The 22,931-nt window shown below is 32.7% G+C and overlaps 1 protein-coding gene across 6 annotated transcripts in view; it reads right to left on the bottom strand.

Annotated features, from left to right (window-relative positions):
* The window catches only part of Nol4 (nucleolar protein 4), a 308,705-nt gene that overhangs the window by 218,467 nt on the left and 67,307 nt on the right, over positions 1 to 22,931 (bottom strand). For 3 of the 6 annotated variants that reach the window (XM_005325593.4, XM_005325595.4, XM_005325596.4), the window contains exons 2-4: positions 18,259 to 18,408; positions 2,283 to 2,394; positions 1,268 to 1,380 (exon numbers count right to left, since the gene is read on the bottom strand). In XM_005325593.4, coding sequence (XP_005325650.1) covers positions 1,268 to 1,380; positions 2,283 to 2,394; positions 18,259 to 18,408 — 375 coding nt within the window. Of the gene's footprint in view, positions 1 to 1,267; positions 1,381 to 2,282; positions 2,395 to 17,231; positions 17,295 to 18,258; positions 18,409 to 22,931 lie in introns of those variants that run through there. The other 3 variants (XM_078030204.1, XM_013358726.4, XM_040273954.2) reach the window with 2 other exon arrangements.

Below are 22,931 nucleotides of genomic sequence, written 5' to 3'. Positions count from 1 at the left end.
GAGACATTAAATTTTTTTCTAATTATGTAATAAATCATGGGGATGATATTTTCATTTTCAAGAATGGACAGACACTAATGTTTTCTTAATTGTCACTGATGTCTTTAGCCTAATGATTTCATTGCTATTTATTCAATCACTTGTAGTTAGCCATCTGTTAATATGTAATCTGATACTGCCTCCTCACTAGTAGAAATATTCTTAGGGAGCATAGACTAAATTAAAATCTATTGAAGTCAAACAATTTTACAAATCCAGTTTGAAATTACACTTGGTCAAATGCAGATTAAAAAAAAAGGTTGATTTGAGTTTTATTCGTAAACTTGTCTCAACAAAGTAATTTAAAAATATTTAATGGAACTTTATCAAAGAAAACTATATTTAAAAAGCAGATATTTAAACATATTGCCCATGTCAGAGAAATGTCAAGGAGAGATTTATTAGCCTGAGAATCTGTTCTTAACTAATATAGATAATCTAAATGTCTCTACTAATTAATGAATATTAACTAGTTAGCTAGAATTTATTAAGTCCCTGTTGTATACTGTTTTTCTACCTTTTGGAAAATAAAAAGGTTCCATATATAATTTAATCCTGTCTTTGAGATTCTTCAATCAAAATGGTAAATGAATAAAATCCTAGAGAATACTCAGAAATATGCATTTTGTGTCTAACACATGCCAGTATATTTCTAGATTCTTACTATATAAATTAAATAGAATAACTGGAAACATCAAAATACCTCCAATTAAGAAATATTATACATTTCTCTAGAAAATGCAGAGAAAAAAAGATCAAATAATGGCTAAGATAAAAATAACTTAAAATATTTAGAAGATATGAATAGTGGAGAAATAATTATACTTGAAATACCTATTAAATTGGCTTTTTTGATTGACAGACAAAATAGCCTTAGCACTTAAATTTCCTAAGATGCTTACTTATTAAGGCTACTTTGAAATTTTTTCTCTGATCTTTCTAGCACTTTACAAAGACTAGCTCAACCGTGTCAGAAAAGCAAATCTTTCATAGGAATGAACAAATTCTCACGTAACACCTCAGGTAGGTGTATTAAGCTAGGGACTCTGTATCTAGGACTTGGGGTCTCTGCCCAGTTTTCCCATCTGTGCAATCCTGATGACATTTCTTTCATTAAAAAATACATAAATTACTGCCTGCAAAATGCCATCATACTTAATATCATAGTCATGGTTATCAAATGTCATTCCAATTTGTAAGTGATACAAACATAGATGTCTCATTTTACCTCATCTTGCTGTGAGTTTAGCAGCTGCAATTTCATATGCTTCATATAGGCCATGGTAATTGGCATGTTGTAGTCAATCATGCTGGTCACCAAAGTAGGAGGCTTTCCATTATCTGCAAAGAAACATTTTTAATGGGTAATGAAAGTGATAGTACATTCTACCTGTAACTTCAGAATGATCCAATTTGTCCAAATTAAAATAGGCTTCTAAATACCCAGAGTTTAAAAGCATTAGTAGCATTGTAGATAGATTCCAGAAAAATAAGTGGTAAGGTTTCACAAAGGTGTATTGACACAAATTAACAATGTGGATAAATCGACTATTTTTCACTATAGGGGAGATTTTAAGTATCCCGAGTAATAATGAATAAAGTTATTATAGTGATAAAACACAATTATTTGAATTTTTGCTTTGTTACATAATTACTTCCTATGTCTATTTCTAAGTGCCAAAGGAAATTTGTTTTCTTTCTTTTTCCTTCTTCTTTTCATTTTTTGACCAGGTTACTTATCTTCCTACACCTGGGGAAAAACTACCTTAAATGTAATGTATTTCTGAGATTATTTTAATTAGTGAGAGAAATTCATATTTAAGAAAATGATATAGATAATCTAATAAAAAATAAATCACAATTTTATGTAAAATTTTGTTGAAGGAAGTCCATATTAATCATAATTTATCAAAATAAGGAATTGATAGACTTAAAAGGACATTGATAGAATAAATTTCCTTGCTGAAAATATCTAAAATACCATGGAATAATATGATCAATGAAAATTAAAACCTTACTATAGGGAAAAATGTTATTTTCTACCGTCGAAATTGTCTTTTAAGAATGGGCACTGAATTACTTTCTAAGTGGATATTCAAAATTCACTGCCTCCTACTTGAATAAATGAGATGATCTGACTTGTTGAACTGTTTCAGTCTCCCTCGTTTTTATGAAATTGTGAGATATAAATTGCCATTATGAATAAAATTACTTTAAATCTCACTATTTGACACTGCGGCTACCTTTATGATCTGTTCCATCTGGGTTTAAATGCATTCTTTTCTGGCACTCTGAGCAGCTCATTAGAAATCGTGTCACCGCTTCTCTTGGTAGGAAGGCATAGCTCTCTGAAATCTGAAATGATTCACAAAATATAGGTGTTACTATATAAGACGACAGCGCATGATTTAACAGAAAAGATCATTGTATTTCCAAATAAGACGCATTATTCCATAATGGCAGGAAGCACAGTGAAAGCATGCACTGCATACCATGCATCATTTCAAGAAATATCTATCCAACTTGATTAGACCTCTCTTCATAGGAGCCAAATAGTGTCACGTGAAGAATAAAAAAAATCCACCACATCTGGATAGATGTGTATTTTTTTTTCATTTCTTTTAGAGAAAATCATCACAGTATACAGATATTCAGTGACTTTTCCCAATTATTAAAAATTGCCAACATTGTTTTTTAAACTTACTGCTAGCAATATGAAAATTTTATCCAATTTCACATATATATTTTAAAATTTAGCCCCAAGTCGAAGCAGTAAATTTTGAATTCTGCATAATGAGCTTCTCTTCATTGTAGCTTTGAAAAATATTTTAAGTGAGAATTAAAGGCACATTCAAAGAGAACTCGTATATATATTACTGCAGCGAATCATCCCTTCCACAGAAAATGACACACCTGGAAATGCACTCAGGCCACTATCTCATTTATTTCACATTGATTTTCACTTTGATAGCTTACATTGATTTTCAGAGAAAGCTTTGCCTCTGTCCATACAAAACTTTTTTTTTTTTAAGAACCATGATCTGGAATCAAGTTAGAGATCAATACTCCTGTTTCAATAATTTTGTAAATATTAACTTTACAACAAAGTATTTATCTCATCAAAGAAAATAATACTTAAAGTAAAATGGATAGATTGTTAAATATCTCTAAACATTTAACAATCTATCCATTTTAAATTTAAATCTGGCACTGACTCATACAGTGCTGCTGAGGTTCTTGGATATTTTTTTTTTTAAGTGAAGAAATGTCCTCAGAAAGTAAATGCAACAAATCATTGGGAATGTACTTCTAAAAAGTCCACTGACAAATACTGTAATTGAAAGGAAGAGGAGCATTCTTTTCGACAATCAAGATCCTGTGTTTCTGAAAGAAACAGTATTTTAAAAAGCACTAAATTATAAAGCCAAATCCTGGAAGATCTCAAGTGCCACTCAAATTTGCCTCAGAACAGCACAATTAGGGTAAAAATGTCAAGTATCCCAAAGAAACTGAAGAAAAATCCACCAGAGATAATCAACCATAGATAAATCATAGATAGGATAATTTGCAAAGTTCATCTTGAAAATTCAATTATTTATAATACCTAAAATTTTCTTGCATTTACTTTTTTTTAATATAAGAATTGCTATTACAACTTGGATCTGGCTATACTGAGTGATACAAACTTTTAAAAAATTGAAAAAATACTCAATTATCAAAACCATTTAAAAACAAATAGTTGCATTGCTATAGCTATATTTTTTTTCTCAAACTGTATTTCTCACAATGTTATTGTGCAAGTTCATCTCCTTCACTCAAGACACAAAGCATTTCAAGTTAAGAGAAAAATTTGGAATAGAGAAAAAACTCTAAAACAGGGAAATTTGTCTCATGCCTGCCTTCTCCAGCCCAAACATTCTTCTCTAATTGCAACTGTTTTATTTCTGACTATTTTCAATAGGAAGCCCCTCAAACTTTAATCACCTCGTATATAAATATGCAAGTCCCCAGTTCCAAAAATGATAAGAGAATCAACCATTTTCAAAATTAGGATTCTCATTAACTATATGACACTAGTTCTTGATTTGGCTGTGTTTCATTTTCATTTTAGAAGAAAATACTAAACAATTTATGTGTAGTTAAGAATTCCATTATTTGAGTGCTTATCGATTTTTATCATTTAATCCTCACAACACAGCCCTGCCTGAAGACATTACCATCATCACTATTATGGTACGTGCTTGACAGATGAGAAAACTGAGCTTCAAGAGGCTTTGTGTATTTTTGCCAATCAAGTGCAAAACAGAACTCACATCTGATAGCTTGGTTTCAGAGACTATCCCTTGAACCTATCTCTAGGCTTTATAACAGCTCCTGGTAATAATTATATTTAAAAAAAATAGAGATGATTTCATCCTTAAAGAGTTAAGATATTAACCTTACAATATAAGTTAATTATAATTATTCTAAAATGTTTATAACATTCCCTGGTATGAAGACCTTTAAAAGTATAGAAGGCACCATCCTGTTTGAGGTGATCCTTCTGAATAGGAGGGGCAGCCAAACACTCTCTGCCTTCTCTCAGGTTACAAGTTCCACAAGAAACTTGTCAGACCAACAGTAACATTTCAGAGCTCCACCTGGAAGAAATTAACAGGCCATCTGTCCTGTTCCAGAACAGGCAGAAGAACTAGGGCTAAAATGATGTCTTAGTGTCTATTATAATATGAGCAAGAAACTAAATGCACAGGATTTCCACTTTCCATGGAATGTATGGCAGGGATGTAAATAGCTATTTCTAAAGGAACAAGATTTCTTATTGTTAAGAGAAATTTGCCAGCAGAGAAGCCAGCCTTGTCCTAATATTTGAAGCTAATTCAGGAGCTGAAATAAAGACATTCCATTACATTGGTGAAACATGAGTAGTATCAATCGATTTATAAAGCAATCAAACAAAACTAAGCTAACCAAAATACTTAGCAAACAAAATCACACCATTTTGACCTCAGTGCACTATGTGAAGTGGGGTGGGGGCAGCGAGATCAATGTTTCTAAAGAGCATGCCTTTGAGTCAGGCACAGTGGTTCACACCTGCAATTTAAGTGACTCAGGAGGCTGCGGTAGGAGGATAGCAAGTTTGAGGCCAGTATCAGCAACTTAGCAAGACCCTATCTCAAAAAAAAAAAAAAAAAAAAAAAAAAAGACTTAGGATTTATCTCAGTGATAAAGTGTCCTAGGTTTAATATTCAGTACCAAAAATACATTAAAGAAATGAGTATCATTCATTTGAAAAAGTCACTTGATGCTTTGGTAGAGTGTGTTCCTTTTCAGATACTGAGCTTTACAGCAACAACAAAAAATTGAACATAAAATCATTACATCAATAGTTTTTCATCACTCTACCTTTGTTTTTAAAATTAACATAGATAATAAAAATAATACCTTTATTTCATTGGAATAAAACATGAAAATCATAGCTTTTGTCAAATATCACATACTACACTTACAGAAGAATTTGCCTTTGGGAATCAAACTTCTGAAATTTTCTCCTGTGAAATCCTAGTCTTTATGGATAAAGAATAAATTACAAACAATCACCCAGTAAAACTTGCTTATCTTCATTTGAGAAAACACAAACCATCTACAGCGTTGATAACAGGATAACACAGTTATAGAAAATTTTATATTTTAAAAATGAATAAAATTAAAAATAGAACCAAAAAAAGCCTATCAATCAAAATGTTATTAAAGGACCTATATTTGCTGACTCATGAATCATGGTACATCATGGTCCAGAAAAAAACTCTATCTGAAATGGTAAAACCAATACTTTAGGCAACATCTCCAGTTTAAGGGTCCCGCTCCCTTTATCTGTTGTACATATTGTGCATCTTTGCAAACATTTCAAGAAAGGTATTTAGGGCCTCCCAGAGGCTTGGGAGGCTGAGGCAGGAGTATTGCAAATTCAAAGCCAGACTCAGCATTTTAGGGAGGCCCTACACAACTCAGCGAGATTCTGTCTCTAAATTAAAAAATAAAAAAAGGGCTGAGGATGGAGCTCAGTGGTTAAGTGCTCCTGGGGTCAATCTTCAGTACAAAAAAGAAAGAAAAAAGAAAGGGATCTAGGGTTTAAACAAACAAAAGCTCATAACATTGTCCCAGAGTGGAATTTGAAATGATAACGGATACACAGCCATGGCTTTGGTATTTTTCTAGACATGTTACAAAATTGAAACACCCAGCCAATGACTTGTGATTTTACTTATGTGGGTTGTTTTTAACAATTCCATGCATGCAAAAAGGTGAGCAGAGTACTTCTACAGAGGAAATAATTAATTTGCCAAGTTGTGTAGGAACAATCTTGTTCAACTAAACATTTATTCATTCAACACCCGAATGCATAGGTTCTACAATCGTCCCTCAATACTGCTGGATATGCTTCTAAGCACTGATGTGCCTGGATATATCAAATCATTGTAATCACATATTGGTAATTATTAGACTAGTTTAGAAGAAGAAATTCTGAAAACTACTTTGCTCAGGACTCAAAAATTCTTAGGTGAAAAGTTCATAAATAACAATAACTAATTAGACAAAAAATCCATCCAATTTGCATTCACTATGTTCCTCAAAACTTGCTTCAGAACTTTTTCAGGAAGAGTTAATGCCTATCTGATCTCTAAGTGTATGCTGAAGGCCAACAGAATTCCTGTGCTTTAATATTTCTAATACCAAAATCAGAGTGCTGCTGGATTTGCCTATCAACCCCAAACTCGCCACTCCTATGCTGGTGGAGATGCTCACATTTTGACTGGGTTCTATTGATACTACAGCACTAGCCTATTTTGCTCCTACCCTGGTAGGAGCATTACTGCAGAATGTTATTTTGAGTTCATTCAGCTGTCGATTTTTCCCTTACTTTTTCTCTAGATTGTTTTCCTTGTTCAATCTTTCTACTCATTCGTCCATATTACAGTCAGGAATACCTAGAGTTGATTTTTACATCAAATTAAGATGGCTAGATAAAACATAAGACACCCAATTAAATTTGAAACTCCAAATAATCATATAATATTTGCGTCAAGTTATATTAAAAAAATCATTGTGTTTTTTTTTCTGAAATTCAACTATAACTGACATCCTATATTGCATTTGTTAAATTTGGTCACCTTAATGAGTATATTTATCTACGATGAAGGACAATACAAGTTTGTGTCTAAAGTTAATTTTAAATTTGGAACTGTTAGGTCAGGAACATCTCAGAGTTTGACAAGAGAAGAAAGGAGAGCTAGGAAAATGGTAGTAATTTTTGGACAGTGCAGACAATTTGAGATCTCAGTGCCTGTCTCAAGCAATGTTTTCCAACTTTTTAAACCAATAGCACAAGAATAGAATTTCCATTGTAAACTAGCCCATGCCTATACTCAGAAAGTAAAACTGATTTTTAATTTCTAGTCTCTTCTTGATTTTTTTTTTTTTTAAAGCGATAAGAGATCATGGACCACTGAATGGACTTCACATCCCACTAATGGGCTTATGATAGAAAATAAAAAACCACAGGTCTAAAGTAGAGGAACGAGTTCTATCTATCCAAAGATTCCTGTGTGGTGCCCAGAGAAGATGGTGGGTCTGTGGTCAAATTTAAAATGAAAGTTGGCAAATCCAAAGAAAGTCGAAAGCAGACAGGGATATTTTTAGACAGTTCAGGTCAGTTTTTTTTTTTTTTTCAGACAGCTCAAAGCAATTTGAAGATTTGAGGCAAATGTTTCAAATGTAGAGTGAAAGAGATGAGAGGGGAATGTGGTGAAAGGGCAGGAAAGCAGTCTCCTCCAGAGACAGGGAAATGGTACAAGTGCAGAACAGAAGGCAAAGGCACAGCTTGGGGAAAAGCACAGAAATTCACTGCATGCTGCAAAGAACCTAGAGGAGGAAACACAGAGGTAGCAGCCTCCTAGAGCAGCATCAGATGAGTCTGGTCCCACCCACATCAATATACGTTAGTAAATCAAACTGTGGGCAGAGAATTTAAATCATAATTAACTTTTACTGAAAATATATTTTTGTTTCATTAATTATGCTTCAAATTTAGACATACTGCTTCTCAAGAAAGAGATTTCTTTAACCTTTTTATAACAATGACCATCTTTAATTTTGAGATTTATTTTACAATAATAAAGGAGTCATCAATTAATTTAATGTGACAATACCAAAAAAAAGAGTCATATTAACTGGAGGTGTATCACAAAAGCTGTGGGTTCTATTTTGGAGTCACTTCTCATGATAGACTATTTGGCTTCTAAGGAACAGATTGTCATTACAGAGAATTCTTATATTAGATGAAAAAAAAATGAGCAGATGGGCCCTGGAAAAGATTTTCCTTCATACATGTTTCCTAATAGTAAAATAGGAAGAATCCCTAAATATTACATGTAAATAAAATGACTCAGCAAAGCAAATATTTATAGAATTACTAGCAACATGAAGAACTACATTAATATGTACAATTATGCCCATAAAATATAGAAACCTATTTCTCTGGATTTTTCAAGAAGAGTGTGTTTTCCATGATACATTTCTGTTGGGGCTTAGGGGAGAAGGACAAGACAAGCAGGTCACCCTCTTAATCCGGTGTTGATTGGCACATTCAAGCCTCGTGTTGCAACTGTCCCTGTTAGTTTACTTTTATTATACACTGCTAATCTGTGGAGAGCCAGTATTTTTTTTTTTTTTGAGCACATAGCTAAGAAATAATTGCTGCAGATACTCAAAGCAGGTAAAAATTAGCCACTTAATAGAATGGGGGGAAAAGGAAGAAATTTAGATTTAACTCTGCAAATTAGAGTTTAAAGTTTTATAGTCCTCATATACTTACACAAGTCAGGAGCTTGCATAAGGGGCTGTCTGTGAGATGGTAAGGCATCATGGATGCAGAATTCATTGTCTGAATTCTTTAATTACTCAACAAACTGACCAATAAGGAAAGCATATTTTTGAAGATACTAAGTATAGAACGTGCCCCAGAGTTTCCTTAAGAAAATATCTTATCATTGGTAGTGAAATTCGGCAAATAGAGACCAGAGATATTTTTTGGTTATCACAATTGTTGATGATTGTATTGCTGGAATTTAATCCTCAAAGGTTAGAAATATGAAGTGGCCTTGCAGTATCTGAAGCAATGCCACCTGTCTGTTCCTGAACCCTATGATGCCCTCTTGGGAGATCTTGATTTAGACTATAGTGATAATTATACAACTAATTGATATATCTGAAAAAGGATATCATATTTACATGATATGGGGCTTAGGGGAGAAGAATTCAGAATTCTAAATTCTCAGAAGTGGCAACAACAACAAGATCTCAGTTTTGTTCAGCAGTCAACTTTTCCAATTACTATGGCTTAAGGAGCAGAGCCATGCTCAAATACAGATGTGGAATATGCTGGCTATGATGAAAAAATTCCCAGAAAACTGAAGGCAAAAAGCAGGATGAGAAGTAGTAAAGATAAATGCATAAAAATCTCTAAAATACAGTTTCTTTTTTTTTAATAGTGAAATGACTAAAACTGCTGCTTATGAAGCCAGTAAGTAATATGTTTGGTTCTGAGAAAGTCACAAATGAAGACATGAGAATATGTGATGTCTACAGGTCACCGAGGAGCACAGTTGACCCATTAAAAAAAAGTAGATTTTTTATTATATATTTGAATTCTATAAAAAAAAACAATCTATAATGTCTGTTACCCAACAGACAACTCCATATATTTTAAAATTCTCTACTAAGCTAAATATAAACTACAGCATATGAGGCAATTATTAAATTAAAAACCTTTGCATGTTATTTATGATCTTCAAAATGGCCCTAAAAAGTATTTTTAAAATTATTTTTAGTTGTTGATGGACCTTTATTTTATTTATTTATATGTGCTGCTGAGAATCAAGCCCAGTGCCTCACACATGCTCGGCAAGTGCTCTACCACTGATATACAACCCAAGCCCCCTAAAAGGTATTAATATTCCAAAATGAAACACATAGAAATTGTCCTATCAGGATTTAAACATAGATCTAGGTGACATCAAAGCTGGTATCATTCACTTTCTAAAACCTCACTTTAGTTTCCGATTCCTATGTCCCCTTCCTACTACTATTCCTATGTTTGTACATATGCATATGACTTAAGAAATTCAGGAGACTATTTATTATATCATCATAGTACCCAGGAAAACAAGCCTCTAGACATGAATGAGAATCATCACCTTCTGGTATTGTTGAGTACTTTTAAAGCTGCATTATCTAACTTTCACCACTAGGGTGCACTGAAGTAGCAATTTCCTAGGCTGACATAAAGAGTTAATGAAGTTTATCCCAAAGGTTAATTCCCTTATCAGAAAATATTTGCTGGGACAATATTCATTAATAAGGAAATTATTGATGAAAGTGCATGGACTATTAGTTGATGATAATCTGGTTTGGATGAGCTCTTACATCTTTTGATTGCCTCCACTAATAAGAAGACAGCTTCTGAATATACAGGATTTGCACTATTACCCTGACTACCTGTGTCAACTCCAACTATATGAAAAGCAAATCAATCATGAAAAGTGGCAGTGAACCACACTATTCTTCTGTTTAGGATTGCTATTTAATAACTTTAGTTACCATGCCACTGATTTTTTTTTTAGCTTTTTCCATCTGAGATATTTTACAAAAATCAGTAGTTTAGATAATATTGTTAGTTATACACAGAGAATGATGCTGTTGTAACATAAAAATGAAATTTAGCATTATTGGTACTACGTATAAATTGAATAACTTTTCAACATTTAGAAATTACCTACATAAAACCTATGGGTGTGTGTGTATGTGTGTGCATGCACATGTGCGTCTCTGTGTAACTGACATAAATAAATGAATGTGTAATAAAGTGAGTAATGTGTTTATATCCTAGCTCAACAGTAATGCCATTATTTAATGAAGCACCAAAATTTCCCTTAAAATCAAACAGGAAAAATAATTTTTCCTGTGCTTAAAATATATTATGTATATTTGTGTGTGTGTATATATATGTATGTATATCTGTGTGTGTGTGTGTGTGTGTGTGGGTGTGTGTGTGTGTATTTACTTATTCATTAACTTCATACAGAGCCTCCAAATTTGAATAAATCCAGGGTCATTATTTGTTGCAAATTTGAACTGTGCACTGTATAGTGTTTACAGTCATGGGCCACAGCTCTGAACTTATTTCCTATTACTACTTTGGTAACATATTTATATTATTTAGTTGGAGTCAAAAGGGCAAAGATTTCACAGAGACAAAAGCAGTTCATTCTTTCAACAAGTTATTTATTGAGTATCTACTATGAACCAGGACTTTCACTAAGTTGTACTTGAAAGCCGTTTGAGAAATAGGTTCTACCACTGAGAGGAATGATAAAATTTTAAAATTCTATCCGTTAAAAAGGAAAGAGAGAAAATAACTGTTACAAGTTGGATATATGGTTTCCCTCAAAAACTCTCATGTGAGACACTGAAAGAATGTTCAAAGGTGAAAAGATCAGATTATAAATTATAACATAATCAATGCATTAATCAACTGATATGAATTAACTGGGTGGTCATTATAGGCAGGTAAGGTGTGACTGGAGGAGAAAGGTCACTGGGGTATGTCTTTGGGGTGAATATTTAGTCCTGGTGAGCAAAGCCCTCTCTCTGCTTCCTGACAGCCATGTCCTGAGCTGTTTTCTTCCGCCAGGATGTTCTGCCTCACTGAGGCCCAAAGAAATGGACTCCATCGCCCATAAACTAAACCTCTAAAGCCATGAGACAACCCTTCCTTCCTTTCAGTTGTTCTCGTCAGGTCTTTTGTTCACAGCAAGGAGAAACTGACTATAACTTCAAAAAATTTCCTGTAAAATATATACAATGGAATAATATTTTATTGAGAAACTATCCAAGAAAAACTAGCTATAAAATGCATTTCAGATCACTCATTTATTATATAACGGTGTCAATTATTAATTAGTTCAGTAATGAAGAATCTTTACCAAATTTAAAAAAAATGTTTGAATTTGGAATAGCTCTCTGTAAGTATGTCCCTGTCTCTGTTAGATACCCACAGTGGTTGTCTACTTCCAGCACTTAAGATTTTTAACAATGAAATGAAATAAATAATGTCCTCTCTATAAAAAGGCAGGGACCTATATTTGTTGTATTAGTTTGCTTTGATTTTCTTTTTACATTCCAACAGAGAAGCTTACAGGTGGCCTACAGACATGCAGTTCTGAACCTCAGAAAATATTTTCTTCACCCCTGTGCTTCAGAAACAGGCTTGCCCTTGCACTTGGATCTATGACAGAAGAGGGAGGAATTCAAAATACTAAAAGGAAAGAAGAAGAGACTCAAACACACAATAGTTTTATATTCTGTTAGTTAACCATGCCTAATAGTGCTTTTTCTGAAAAGCATTTAATTTTGTGGATTTTTAATCAATATTTTCTCTTTATTTCTAAATAAAATGCTCTAATCTTTTTAAAAATATTTTTTAAATGAAGATTTCCAAAATAGATCATAGAGACTTCTCATCCTCATTTGATGGTACAGTTTTCAACTTCTAACCATCAAACACACGCCAAAGCATGATGCCACACTAGGACTTTTTTAAAAATCAGCAGATCTTCTGATACTTGGCAGATCAGTAGATTCATCTATACCATGTCTCACATTTCTGTGTTGAATCACTCTTAACTCAGCTAGAGGTGAGAGACAGAAGAAATGTTTTAAGTGACGATATAAAGTGTCGATTTCTAGCAGCCTAATTTATTCTCTGTTTTCTCTTGCCCAAGGATGTCTGAATTTTATATAAAGATGTATGGGACAATGCTCACACCCAAATATACTCTAATAGTGAGGCTTGAGGCACTTTATTAGAAAGGGAAGTATGTTAGGGACCCAAGTCTTCCTGGCAACAATCACAGAAGTCTGTAGATAACAGTGTAATTCAACAATGAAAGATCCAAAAAACTCTATAAAACCTTGTTTCAGACTGTAGGATTATAGACAGGCAACACTGATGTTCCCATCATCATCATCTATGTTTACAAAAAAGTTACAGAAGAAAAACATTAAATAATCAGAAAGGATCTGTAGCATCATCATATTCAGGTCAAGAGCAAATGCAAATGAATCTTGTACGTCTGTCACACCTGTTGGACTGCAGCTTAAAGGTTGAAGGAGCTGCCCACTGATAATTTGGGTAGGTTGCCACACACTTATTTTGCAAAACTACAGAGGAGTAAAAAAATCTGCTGACATTTGATTATGACTTTTATGGTCTTCTTTCTTTAGTTACTATTTTTAAATCATAGAAATATGAAGGCAAATGACAACAGGTCATTTTTATTACTGTGATTATCATTATTATAGCTCTTTAGATAATAATGGAACAAAAATCTTCAATCTCTGTGCTATGCTTAATAGCCAATCTGTTTTGATAAGACCTGGATGAATTCCCCATATTTTAGCATTTCTTGTGATGACCAATTTGCTCACTTTGACGACTCTTTTCCTTTTGTCCCTAAGGACAGTAATGCCCCATGCATACTATTATCACTGCTTTAATTCCATGGGACACTGCTGAAAACTGAAATATAGCTCCTTTATTTCATATGTGAGAAAACTGTGACCTAAGCCAAAAAGAGATTAAATGATTATTCAGAACTCTTAAATTTTAGTCTAGTGCTATTTTTTCAACCACAGTGGCTATAAATTTGGCTTACTGGTTTCATCATTAGTTGATAAGAATTTTGGTATGTTTTATATAACAAGCTAGTAGAATCTAACGTAAATTAAAACATCCTGTTTAGGGCTGGGGTTGTGGCTCAAGCGGTAGCGTGCTCGCCTAGCGTGCATGCGGCCGGCCAGGGTTTGATCCGCAGCACCACATACAAACAAAGATGTTGTGTCCTCCATAAACTAAAAGATAAATATTAAAAAATTCTCTCTCTCTCTCTCTCTCTCTCTCTCTCTCTCTTAAAAAAATCCTATTTAGCAGTATCAAGATGCTGAACCAATAGGTGTTTATTAAGTGAACAAGACAAAAATAATATGAACTAAAGTTTTAAGGTTGAGTGTTCTGAATATAATAAAGATTTTCCCTATTAATTTTTGGAGTATGACTAAAGAAATTGAAAATTGTTTTACAGTGTATTTCTGGGAAGGAATATTCCCTTTATGTTGAGAGCAAACTCTTTAAAGAGATGCTTTTCATAAAATTAAATTGACAATTTTCAAAAAAAAAAAAAAACCAATTTAATTAAAAATGTTAACTTCCAAAATCTGAAAACTTGTGAATTAATTTAAAAGACTTAAAACTTTGGGAAAAATAAATAAAATAATTGAAATTCTTGTAAACTTCATCTGGCAAGAAAGCTATGATCTCTATGATAGAGTTATGCTAATTGTCCTACTTGTTCTTCTACCTGGAACTCGAGTAGTAATTAAATAGAGGAGGAGAAATAATATCAGCAGCAAGTTCTCCATATGCCAAGCACTTTATGCATATTAACACACTCATTTCACCACATCATGTATATCATTATCCTCTCCTAAAGGCAAAAAGTAAACAATTTGCCAAAAGTGGCACAGATAGGAAATGAGTGCTAGATTTGAAATTTAAAGCTATGTTTATCTGGCTTCCAGCCTATTTTCTTTTAGCTATAGCATATGCTCTCCACTCTGAATTAAATAAATGTAATTATTGGCAGCTATATATATATGAGTAATACATGTAAGTTTATGATATCACACTGCAAATTGTGTATGTGTGTGTACACATGTATATGCAGACTGTTCTCTCTATTGATACGGCTAACTTTCCCCTTAGTTCTTGGATTTCCACCAGTTATACTTATTTTACATGTAGCAAGAAAGAGTTTTTAAACTTAATCCTTTAATTTGACCCTGAAAGGGCAGCTGTGCTTCACCTCTGATTAAATACAAGTAACAAAAGATAACGAGAGAACAGTGATGTGTTCACTGAAGGTAGAGTTCAGGCAGAAGTTGAGAAGACTTAGGAACTGGAAGACAAGACAAAATCCTGAATTAATTTTATGATACTACATCATTAATTCTTAAGTCACTGTCCAAATTGCTAGACACACCTGCTGTTCATTTTGGAACAGTGATGTATTTTAAATTCAAACATAATGAGTGATGGTCCACATCTCTTCTCCATTCTACTAATATAGATAACAAAGAATTGACCATGTTAAATATATTACAGGAAACACACTCTGCACTACTATCAGTTTCTAGAACACAGATACAAATTCAGACAAAAAAATCTATAAAACACTAGAATTCAATAATTAAAAATAATTATGATAGCCTTTACATATTCCTAAAATGTGTCATTTTATGTGGATTTTTCTAGAGCTCATGAGTAATAGAACATATACCCTCCAATTTTATCTAAAGTTCAGACCAGATTTTGCAATAATATAATTTGTAAGTTGTATAATACCTAGATATTTCAAGGAATGATATACTGCAGATAGGAAAACCAAATAGCATTCAAAAGTTAATCCAATATTAAAAGACCATCAATTCCTGCAGAGTGAAAACATAGAAAGAAGATTTGCAAAAAAGGCAAAGTAAATAAAATGACCACTAAATCTATTGATAATATTGTTAAGACAATATGAAACGCTTTAATGATTAGTTGTATAAGTATGGTTTCTTGGCCATGTAGGAAAAGGAAGAAAAAGAAGGTCAATAAACATAATCATGCATGCTACATGAGCCAATGTGTTAGAACTAAGGAAAAAATGCTAAACTGAATGGGAACCATTATAATTGCAATAGGTTATATAGCTAAGCCTACCAATGCCTAGCCAATTCCAGCATTACCATTGAGAGCTAAACTCTGACCCAACAGGCGATGGCTCTAATAGCACTGAACCATTCCATTTCAAATTGTGTTTTAGTTTTATGCCCCATTAATTGAACATTTATATTAATTTTTAACATTAGATTCAATTCACTGTTGAGTCATGTGCACGGTTTTGCTGGCTCTGCAGTAATTCTCTTTTTTTTCCTACAATAAATTATTACTCCATAAAATGGAAATGTTCCCTAATTAGGATTCAATTGAGATATACCAGCAGAAAAAAAAAAGTTTAGGCCAAAAGAACCTTCCTGCTATTAGGACAAGGTGATAAAACTTTAAATATGGAAATAAAAAATAAATAAACTTGGGAAAGAAGGATCTTCAAATAGAACATTCTCAAGAGAGGTTGGATGATATTTCAGGTACTGCTTTTGCTTTCAAAGATGGCATTCCAACCCAAAAGGCAGAAAACGTCTTAATAATGTTAATACAAAGTGTATGTGTTGGAAACACACTTGCAGGTTTATTCAAAGTAGTCAGCAGGTGTATAGCAGGCATAATGACAATGGACCAGATTCTACATTCATTTAAGAAAGTACAGGGCGAGGCTTTAGGTATGAGGTATTGACCCATGCTTCCAATTTAATTAAAGGTCTCTAATGAATTCATTTTAAAGATTAAATTATTTTAAATTGCTTTTGGCACCTAAACAGATATGGCTGCCACTCTACTAATGATGAAGTTACTTGTTTATTGTTCAGGATTTTATTTTTGCTAATTTTTTTTTCATTTAAAACTGAACTTACACATTCCTATCTCAGAGAGTCTTACCAAGTTCAGGTATCTGTTTCATGAAAATGTATTATCAAAAGAGTGCACAATTAGTGATATTAGTAGATCAATACGTAATCTTTTCCCTATTACTGTCCAGAGGAACAACTCTGGCTTAGGAGACAGGCAAAATGAGTGTGCTCAGTAATATTAGTCTACATAAAAATATCTCAAGAAGCTAGGTCATTATCATTAGTCATGATAAGAACTAAGAAGGTCTCCTTGGATGTATAAGTCAAAAGAAAGTTTATGTGGCAGAATTATGTAAGGAAACTTACAGTTGTGCCTGCCCACAAACCATGCAATTTGGAAACAGCCAAGAAACAAAACCATAGAAAAGGAGGAATAAATACAACATGTATTAGGGGTTATTATGCAACTACAAAGATTCAATATGATCCTGGCAATATAGCAAAAAATAGTTATGGAAAAAGAAGCTATTTCTTATGCTCAGTAGCTAATTTTCAAACATATGTACCTGTATTTGAAACTTTGAGCATTTCACACATTTTTCTGTATCTGAAAAAAAAATGGATCCAGACTGATATTGTGTATCAATATAGTTGAAAACAGTTAATATAAAGGTAGCCAAAAGCAGAGTTCAATAAGAATTCAAAAAGAGGATATTATTTTGATTGCTGATAAAGTACTTCTAATGTACACTTTGCTCATATTGGAAAAGAATAATTTACTGTTCAATTTTGCTAGAAAAGATGAAATATCTACAGAAACATGATTTCACCAAGTTTTTAATTAAATAAGAAGCTAGATTAAAATGTCTAGATAAAACTGTAGGTATAATTATAAACTTTAAAAATAATATATAACTCCATTTGACAACAAATACATTTCAATATACAACAGTTAATTAAATCTCCTTTTCAAATACTTTACAATTAAAACATTATATTTTTCCATTTAAAAATGTTCAAAAGGGCATTAAACTTATGAAAATGACCCATATTTTTAAATAATTCATTCTGGAAAATTAAGAAATACATATCATTCAGGACAAATGTATTTAATATAAGGAGACATAAGAAAGTACACAGGATTTTTTGTCCATAAACTACAAGGGTAAAATAAGAAATATTCAAATATATAAATAGGACTTTATGGGAAGAACTGTTAAACAGTAAAGGCAGCAGTCCTATAATTCACATATTATGATACACAATTTGTAATACAAATATATCTTTCCATTTGTGGCATTTGACAGGAACTACCATACTTTATAAATATTTGCATATATATTTACATATATATTTAAAATAAAACAATATGAGAATTCTAGAGACAGTTTTAAATTATATGCAATTGACTTATAAAAATATGACCAAAACAGAATCAGTAATAATTATAATTTTAAGTGTTGGGTGTGACCATGATATGGTCTAATTTATGTTGTAGAATACTTATAATTATTTCAAATTTATTAAGCAAATATAATAACAAATTTCAAAATGCATGCTTTCCTCCTTTCTTTTCTTCTTTTTTTTACTTACTGCTTTGTAAGTTCTCTTCTGTCCAGCATGTTTTCGAATTTGTTCTCCATTTGGCCCTGTTTCCACATGCATCGAATAGATAATGTCAAAGAAATCTTCAACCACAGCTACTCGCCGCAAAGACAGCTTCTCATCTACGCCAACTCCATCCTAGAAACAAAACAAAACAAAAACCCCACAATATCAATATAGTCATTTGCATTTAACACATAAAATTGATTAAGACAAAATATTTTGATACTCTGAGATGAATCATCTACATAGAAAACTTGAAAAATTCATGAATGAATATCCTACCATTTTATGCATTACTTACATACAGGACTGTAAGAAATGGAAGAAAGGCATACTTAATATTATGTAAATAATGCCTATCCACAATTTCCATCTTTTGGGTTTTTATTTGTAATCATCCGTATAAGTCTTTAATGTTATTTTAAAATACATTTTAATGCCTAGTAATTTTTATTGCAATAATTTCATTCTGGATACGGCTTGATTCATTAAACCAATGTTTGAGTTACTGAGTCCTAGGAGTTGTAATTAGAAAAATTAAAGAGATAATACTGAGTCTCTTTCCTCAAACATCATCTAATCTAGAAAAGGAAATGCATATATTATCAAGGTTAAACTCAAGGACAAGGTGTTAAAAGTTAATGCTGAGAGTCTTAGAAATCACCTATGTGTGAACTGTGGATCTCGATCACTTAAACTTCAGTTCACTTAATTTCTTTAAATTTTGTTTTCACGGCTGTGAAATGATGATAGTAGAATCATTGTAAAAATTAAATGAAATAATGTATGTAAAGGATGTAACCCAATGTTTAGCATATACTGAATACTCAGTAAATGGTAGACTTAGTCATTTTATGGCTACATATAAGCAAAATACTATAGGAGTTCAGAGGATGAAGACATCACCTCCTGCTAAGGTAGCTTCTTGGAAGAAATATAATTTGACATCAGGAAGAAGTTGAATCAGGGCAAGTCATGGCAATGGGAAGTACAGTCTAGATCCAAGAGTTTGCACAGATGATAGAGAAGAATGAGAAGTTAGGATGGAGATAATGAAAAAGGCTAATCTTACATGCTTACAGAATGAAAGGGCTTCCTACTTGTGAAGTCCCTCTCTCCCTCAAACACACACACACACACACACACACACACACACACACACACACTAACCTGAAGTAACACCATACATCCATTCATATTCATACTGGTAAACAGCACAAGCCAGTAAGTAAAATTATTACACAGTATATAGCCAAATGACAAGAGTCTCTTTAAAAAGTAACTCCAGCAGGCTGAGTTTACTGTAAAACTGAAAGTGAACCACCAGGCACTTTCTACTTTCTGTTGATTTGATTTTTCTCTTTCTTTCTTTCCTCCCTTCTTCCCTCCCGGACCCTGTTTCTTAATTGCATTAGGTCTTGTAGGTAGCAGTGACTAAAGCAGCACATTGCAATAACAAGACATATGAAATTGCATGTTAAGCCAAACAGCCAGGCCTCTCACCTCTCTTCACTCTTTAGTGCTCCCTTCACAAATTATCTCAGATGCATATAGTTCATAATTTGATTTCAGACTTTCCACATCTCTTCTGTGACATCTTGAGGTCTCTCTTCTATAACTGGGGCCCCCTGGATATTACCTCACTGCCTTGTGAAACAAGACCAGTAGATTCTGGGAGTCCAGAGAAGCTGCATGAAGCATGCCAGTGTCCAGCCTGAAAAATTGCTAGAGCTTAGAGGGAAGTGTCCAGGAAAGCATGATTCCAGATGCATCTTCCTGGCCTGCATTTTCAGAGAGATTTTTTTTTTTTTTTTTAGGCCAGAAACCCAAATTCTAACTTTTTCCATCAATAAAACTGTTGGGCATGGTGGCGCGTGCCTGTAATCCCAGCACCTCAGGAGGCTGAGGTAGTAGGATCTCGAGTTTAAAGCCAGCCTCAGCAAAAGTGAGGCATAAGCAACTCAGTGAGACCCTGTCTCTAAATAAAATACAAAAGATGGCTTGGGACATGGTAGTTTTTATATATATATATATAAAAACTACCTATGAAACTTGTCTCCTTTGCTCCCAATCATCAATGTGTAGCATCTACCTAGTTCCCTTGCTATATAACTATATAAGCTAATAAATTTGTGTTGTTAGTCACTATATATTCATTTGTGTAAATAAATATATTACTTATTCCCAAATTCATTAGCATGTTTACCTATTCACCCAGCTAAACACTAAAACCACAGCCCATTTATTCATTTTATCTAGTATCCAACAAAATCTAAGTACTGCCAAACCCTGTGCTAGCTACTACGCTTACTGAGATGTATGAGATAGATAATAGAGGTTTTTGTGCAGTTAACCATCTACTGCAGAAACTAGATATTCAAACAAATGATTATTAGCATGAATATCAATTTCCTTTGGGTTCTATAACAAATGGCCATAACATGGATTGCTTTTTAAAAAGAGAGAAATTTATTCTATCATAGTCCTAGAGGCCCAAAGTCCAAATTCAAGTCCAGTAGAGTGGCACTCCTTCCCAGAAGGTCTAGGGGAGAACCCATCCTCTGTCTCTTCTAGCTTCTGGCAGTCGCCAGCATACTCCCACTTGTGGCTGTATCACATGACTTTTTGTTCTTCTGCATGCCTCTACTCTAATGTGCTCTCTCTACTGTAAAGACCTTTATGATGGCATTTAAGTCCATCCAGATAATCCAAGATAATTTTCTCATCTCAAAATCTTTAACAAAGGTATATCCTCAAGGGCCCTTTTCCCAAACAAGCTAACATTTACAAGTTTCAGGGTTTAGGATTTGGGTGCTCCTTATTGAGCCAGCTATAGATGGTATTGGCTCACAGGAGGTACAAATTGTGCTATAGGAGAATGTGTTGGAGATGCTTCACAATCATTCAAAACTCAAAATTTTTCATGAATTCAGAAATTCAGGATTTATCAAGGTAATATTGAAATCACACATGTTAATGGAGAAAAATGAACTATAATTCTCCCATCATGTGGCTCTGTTTACTGTGATTCAACATCAATTCACACCCACATTCTATGATTAAAACTCAAAAATACTTTCAGAGATTGAACTTATAATATAAATGACCCAAATGTCCATTGTAGGTTCCAACTAGGGAATGAGATTTAAAAAGAACAAAAAGGCACCAGATTGGAAAGAAAGAAATAAAACTATCTTTGCAGATGCTTTGCATGTTATTGTAGAGATGACATGATCTCATACACATAATATCCTAAGGAATCCACAAGAAAACTGGTAGAGCTAATAAGCAAGGTCAAAATCAACATACAAGAGTCAATTATGTTTCTATTTATTAGTGAATACAAAATTGAATTAGAGAAAATAATTTCATGTCATAGGACACCAAAACAATACAATTTTAGGAACAAATTTAGATATAAAATTAACAAATTTATAAAAATTAACAAAAGAAATTTAAGACTTATACACTAAAACTACAAAATACTGTTAAGAGATATTTAAAATGAGGTGGAAATAAATGGGAATACATCCTATATTCATGGATCAGAACATTTAACATAGTTAAGATGACAATACTAAAAGTTTTTTTCACTTTAATCAGTGAAATTTCTTACCAATATCCCAGTTAGCTTTTTACAGAAATTGGCAAGCTCATCTATAATTCATATATAAATGCAAAAGAAAAAGAATAATCAAAATAATTTTATAAAGAAGATATTTGGAATTCATACTCTTTGTAATTTCAAAGATTACTGCAAATCCAAAGTCTTTGTTAGGTAGCCTGGTATTTGTACGAAAATTGATATATAGATGGGCAGAACAGAATCTATATGTCAGAAATAAAGCCTTACATTTATTCAGTTCATTTTCAAGAGGAATGACAATGCAATAGAGAAAGAGTTATCCTTTCAATAAATGCTACCAAGACAATTATGTCCCCAGTTCCAAAAAAAAAAAAAAAAGAAGTCTGATCTCTACTGAGCCACACATACAAAAGTTAAGTCAAAATGGAGGATAGATCTAAACATAAGAGCTAAAACTTGAAATTCTTACAGGAATACAAAGGATTAAAATGTTTGTTACTTTTGGTAAGGCAAAGTTCTCAGAATTATGACACCACAGGTAACAGTAATTAAAGAAAAATTCATAAATAACTACATCAAAATTAACTTTTATACTACAAATAATTCTCTGAAAAAAAGTAAAATGACAACCCATAGAAATAGGATAAAATATCTGAAAATCATAAATCTAATAAGGAGTTCTCATTAATAATACATGATCACATACCAAAGGATCACATCCTCTTGAAAATGAATTGAATAAATGTAAGACTTATTTCTGAAGTCTGAATTGTATTCCACTGATGTATATATCAGCTTGTATACAAATATCATGTTACTTAATAAAGACTTTGGATTTATAGTAATCTTTGAAATTAAGAAGGGTATGACCTCTAAATATTTTCTGTATAAAATTATTTTGATTTTTATTCCCTTGAATTTATGTATGGATTATAAGATCCATTAGTCAATAATATTTAATAATAGAAAGCCAAATAACTCAATTTAAAAATTGGAAAGACTTTGAATATCAATTTCTACAATGATGATGTTCAAATGACCAACATGAAGACGAAAAGGTGATCAATATCAT

This window comes from Ictidomys tridecemlineatus, chromosome 13, assembly GCF_052094955.1.
Source record: "Ictidomys tridecemlineatus isolate mIctTri1 chromosome 13, mIctTri1.hap1, whole genome shotgun sequence".
NCBI classification, from domain to species: domain Eukaryota; kingdom Metazoa; phylum Chordata; class Mammalia; order Rodentia; family Sciuridae; genus Ictidomys; species Ictidomys tridecemlineatus.
This window is presented reverse-complemented; position numbering and strand designations above follow the sequence as displayed.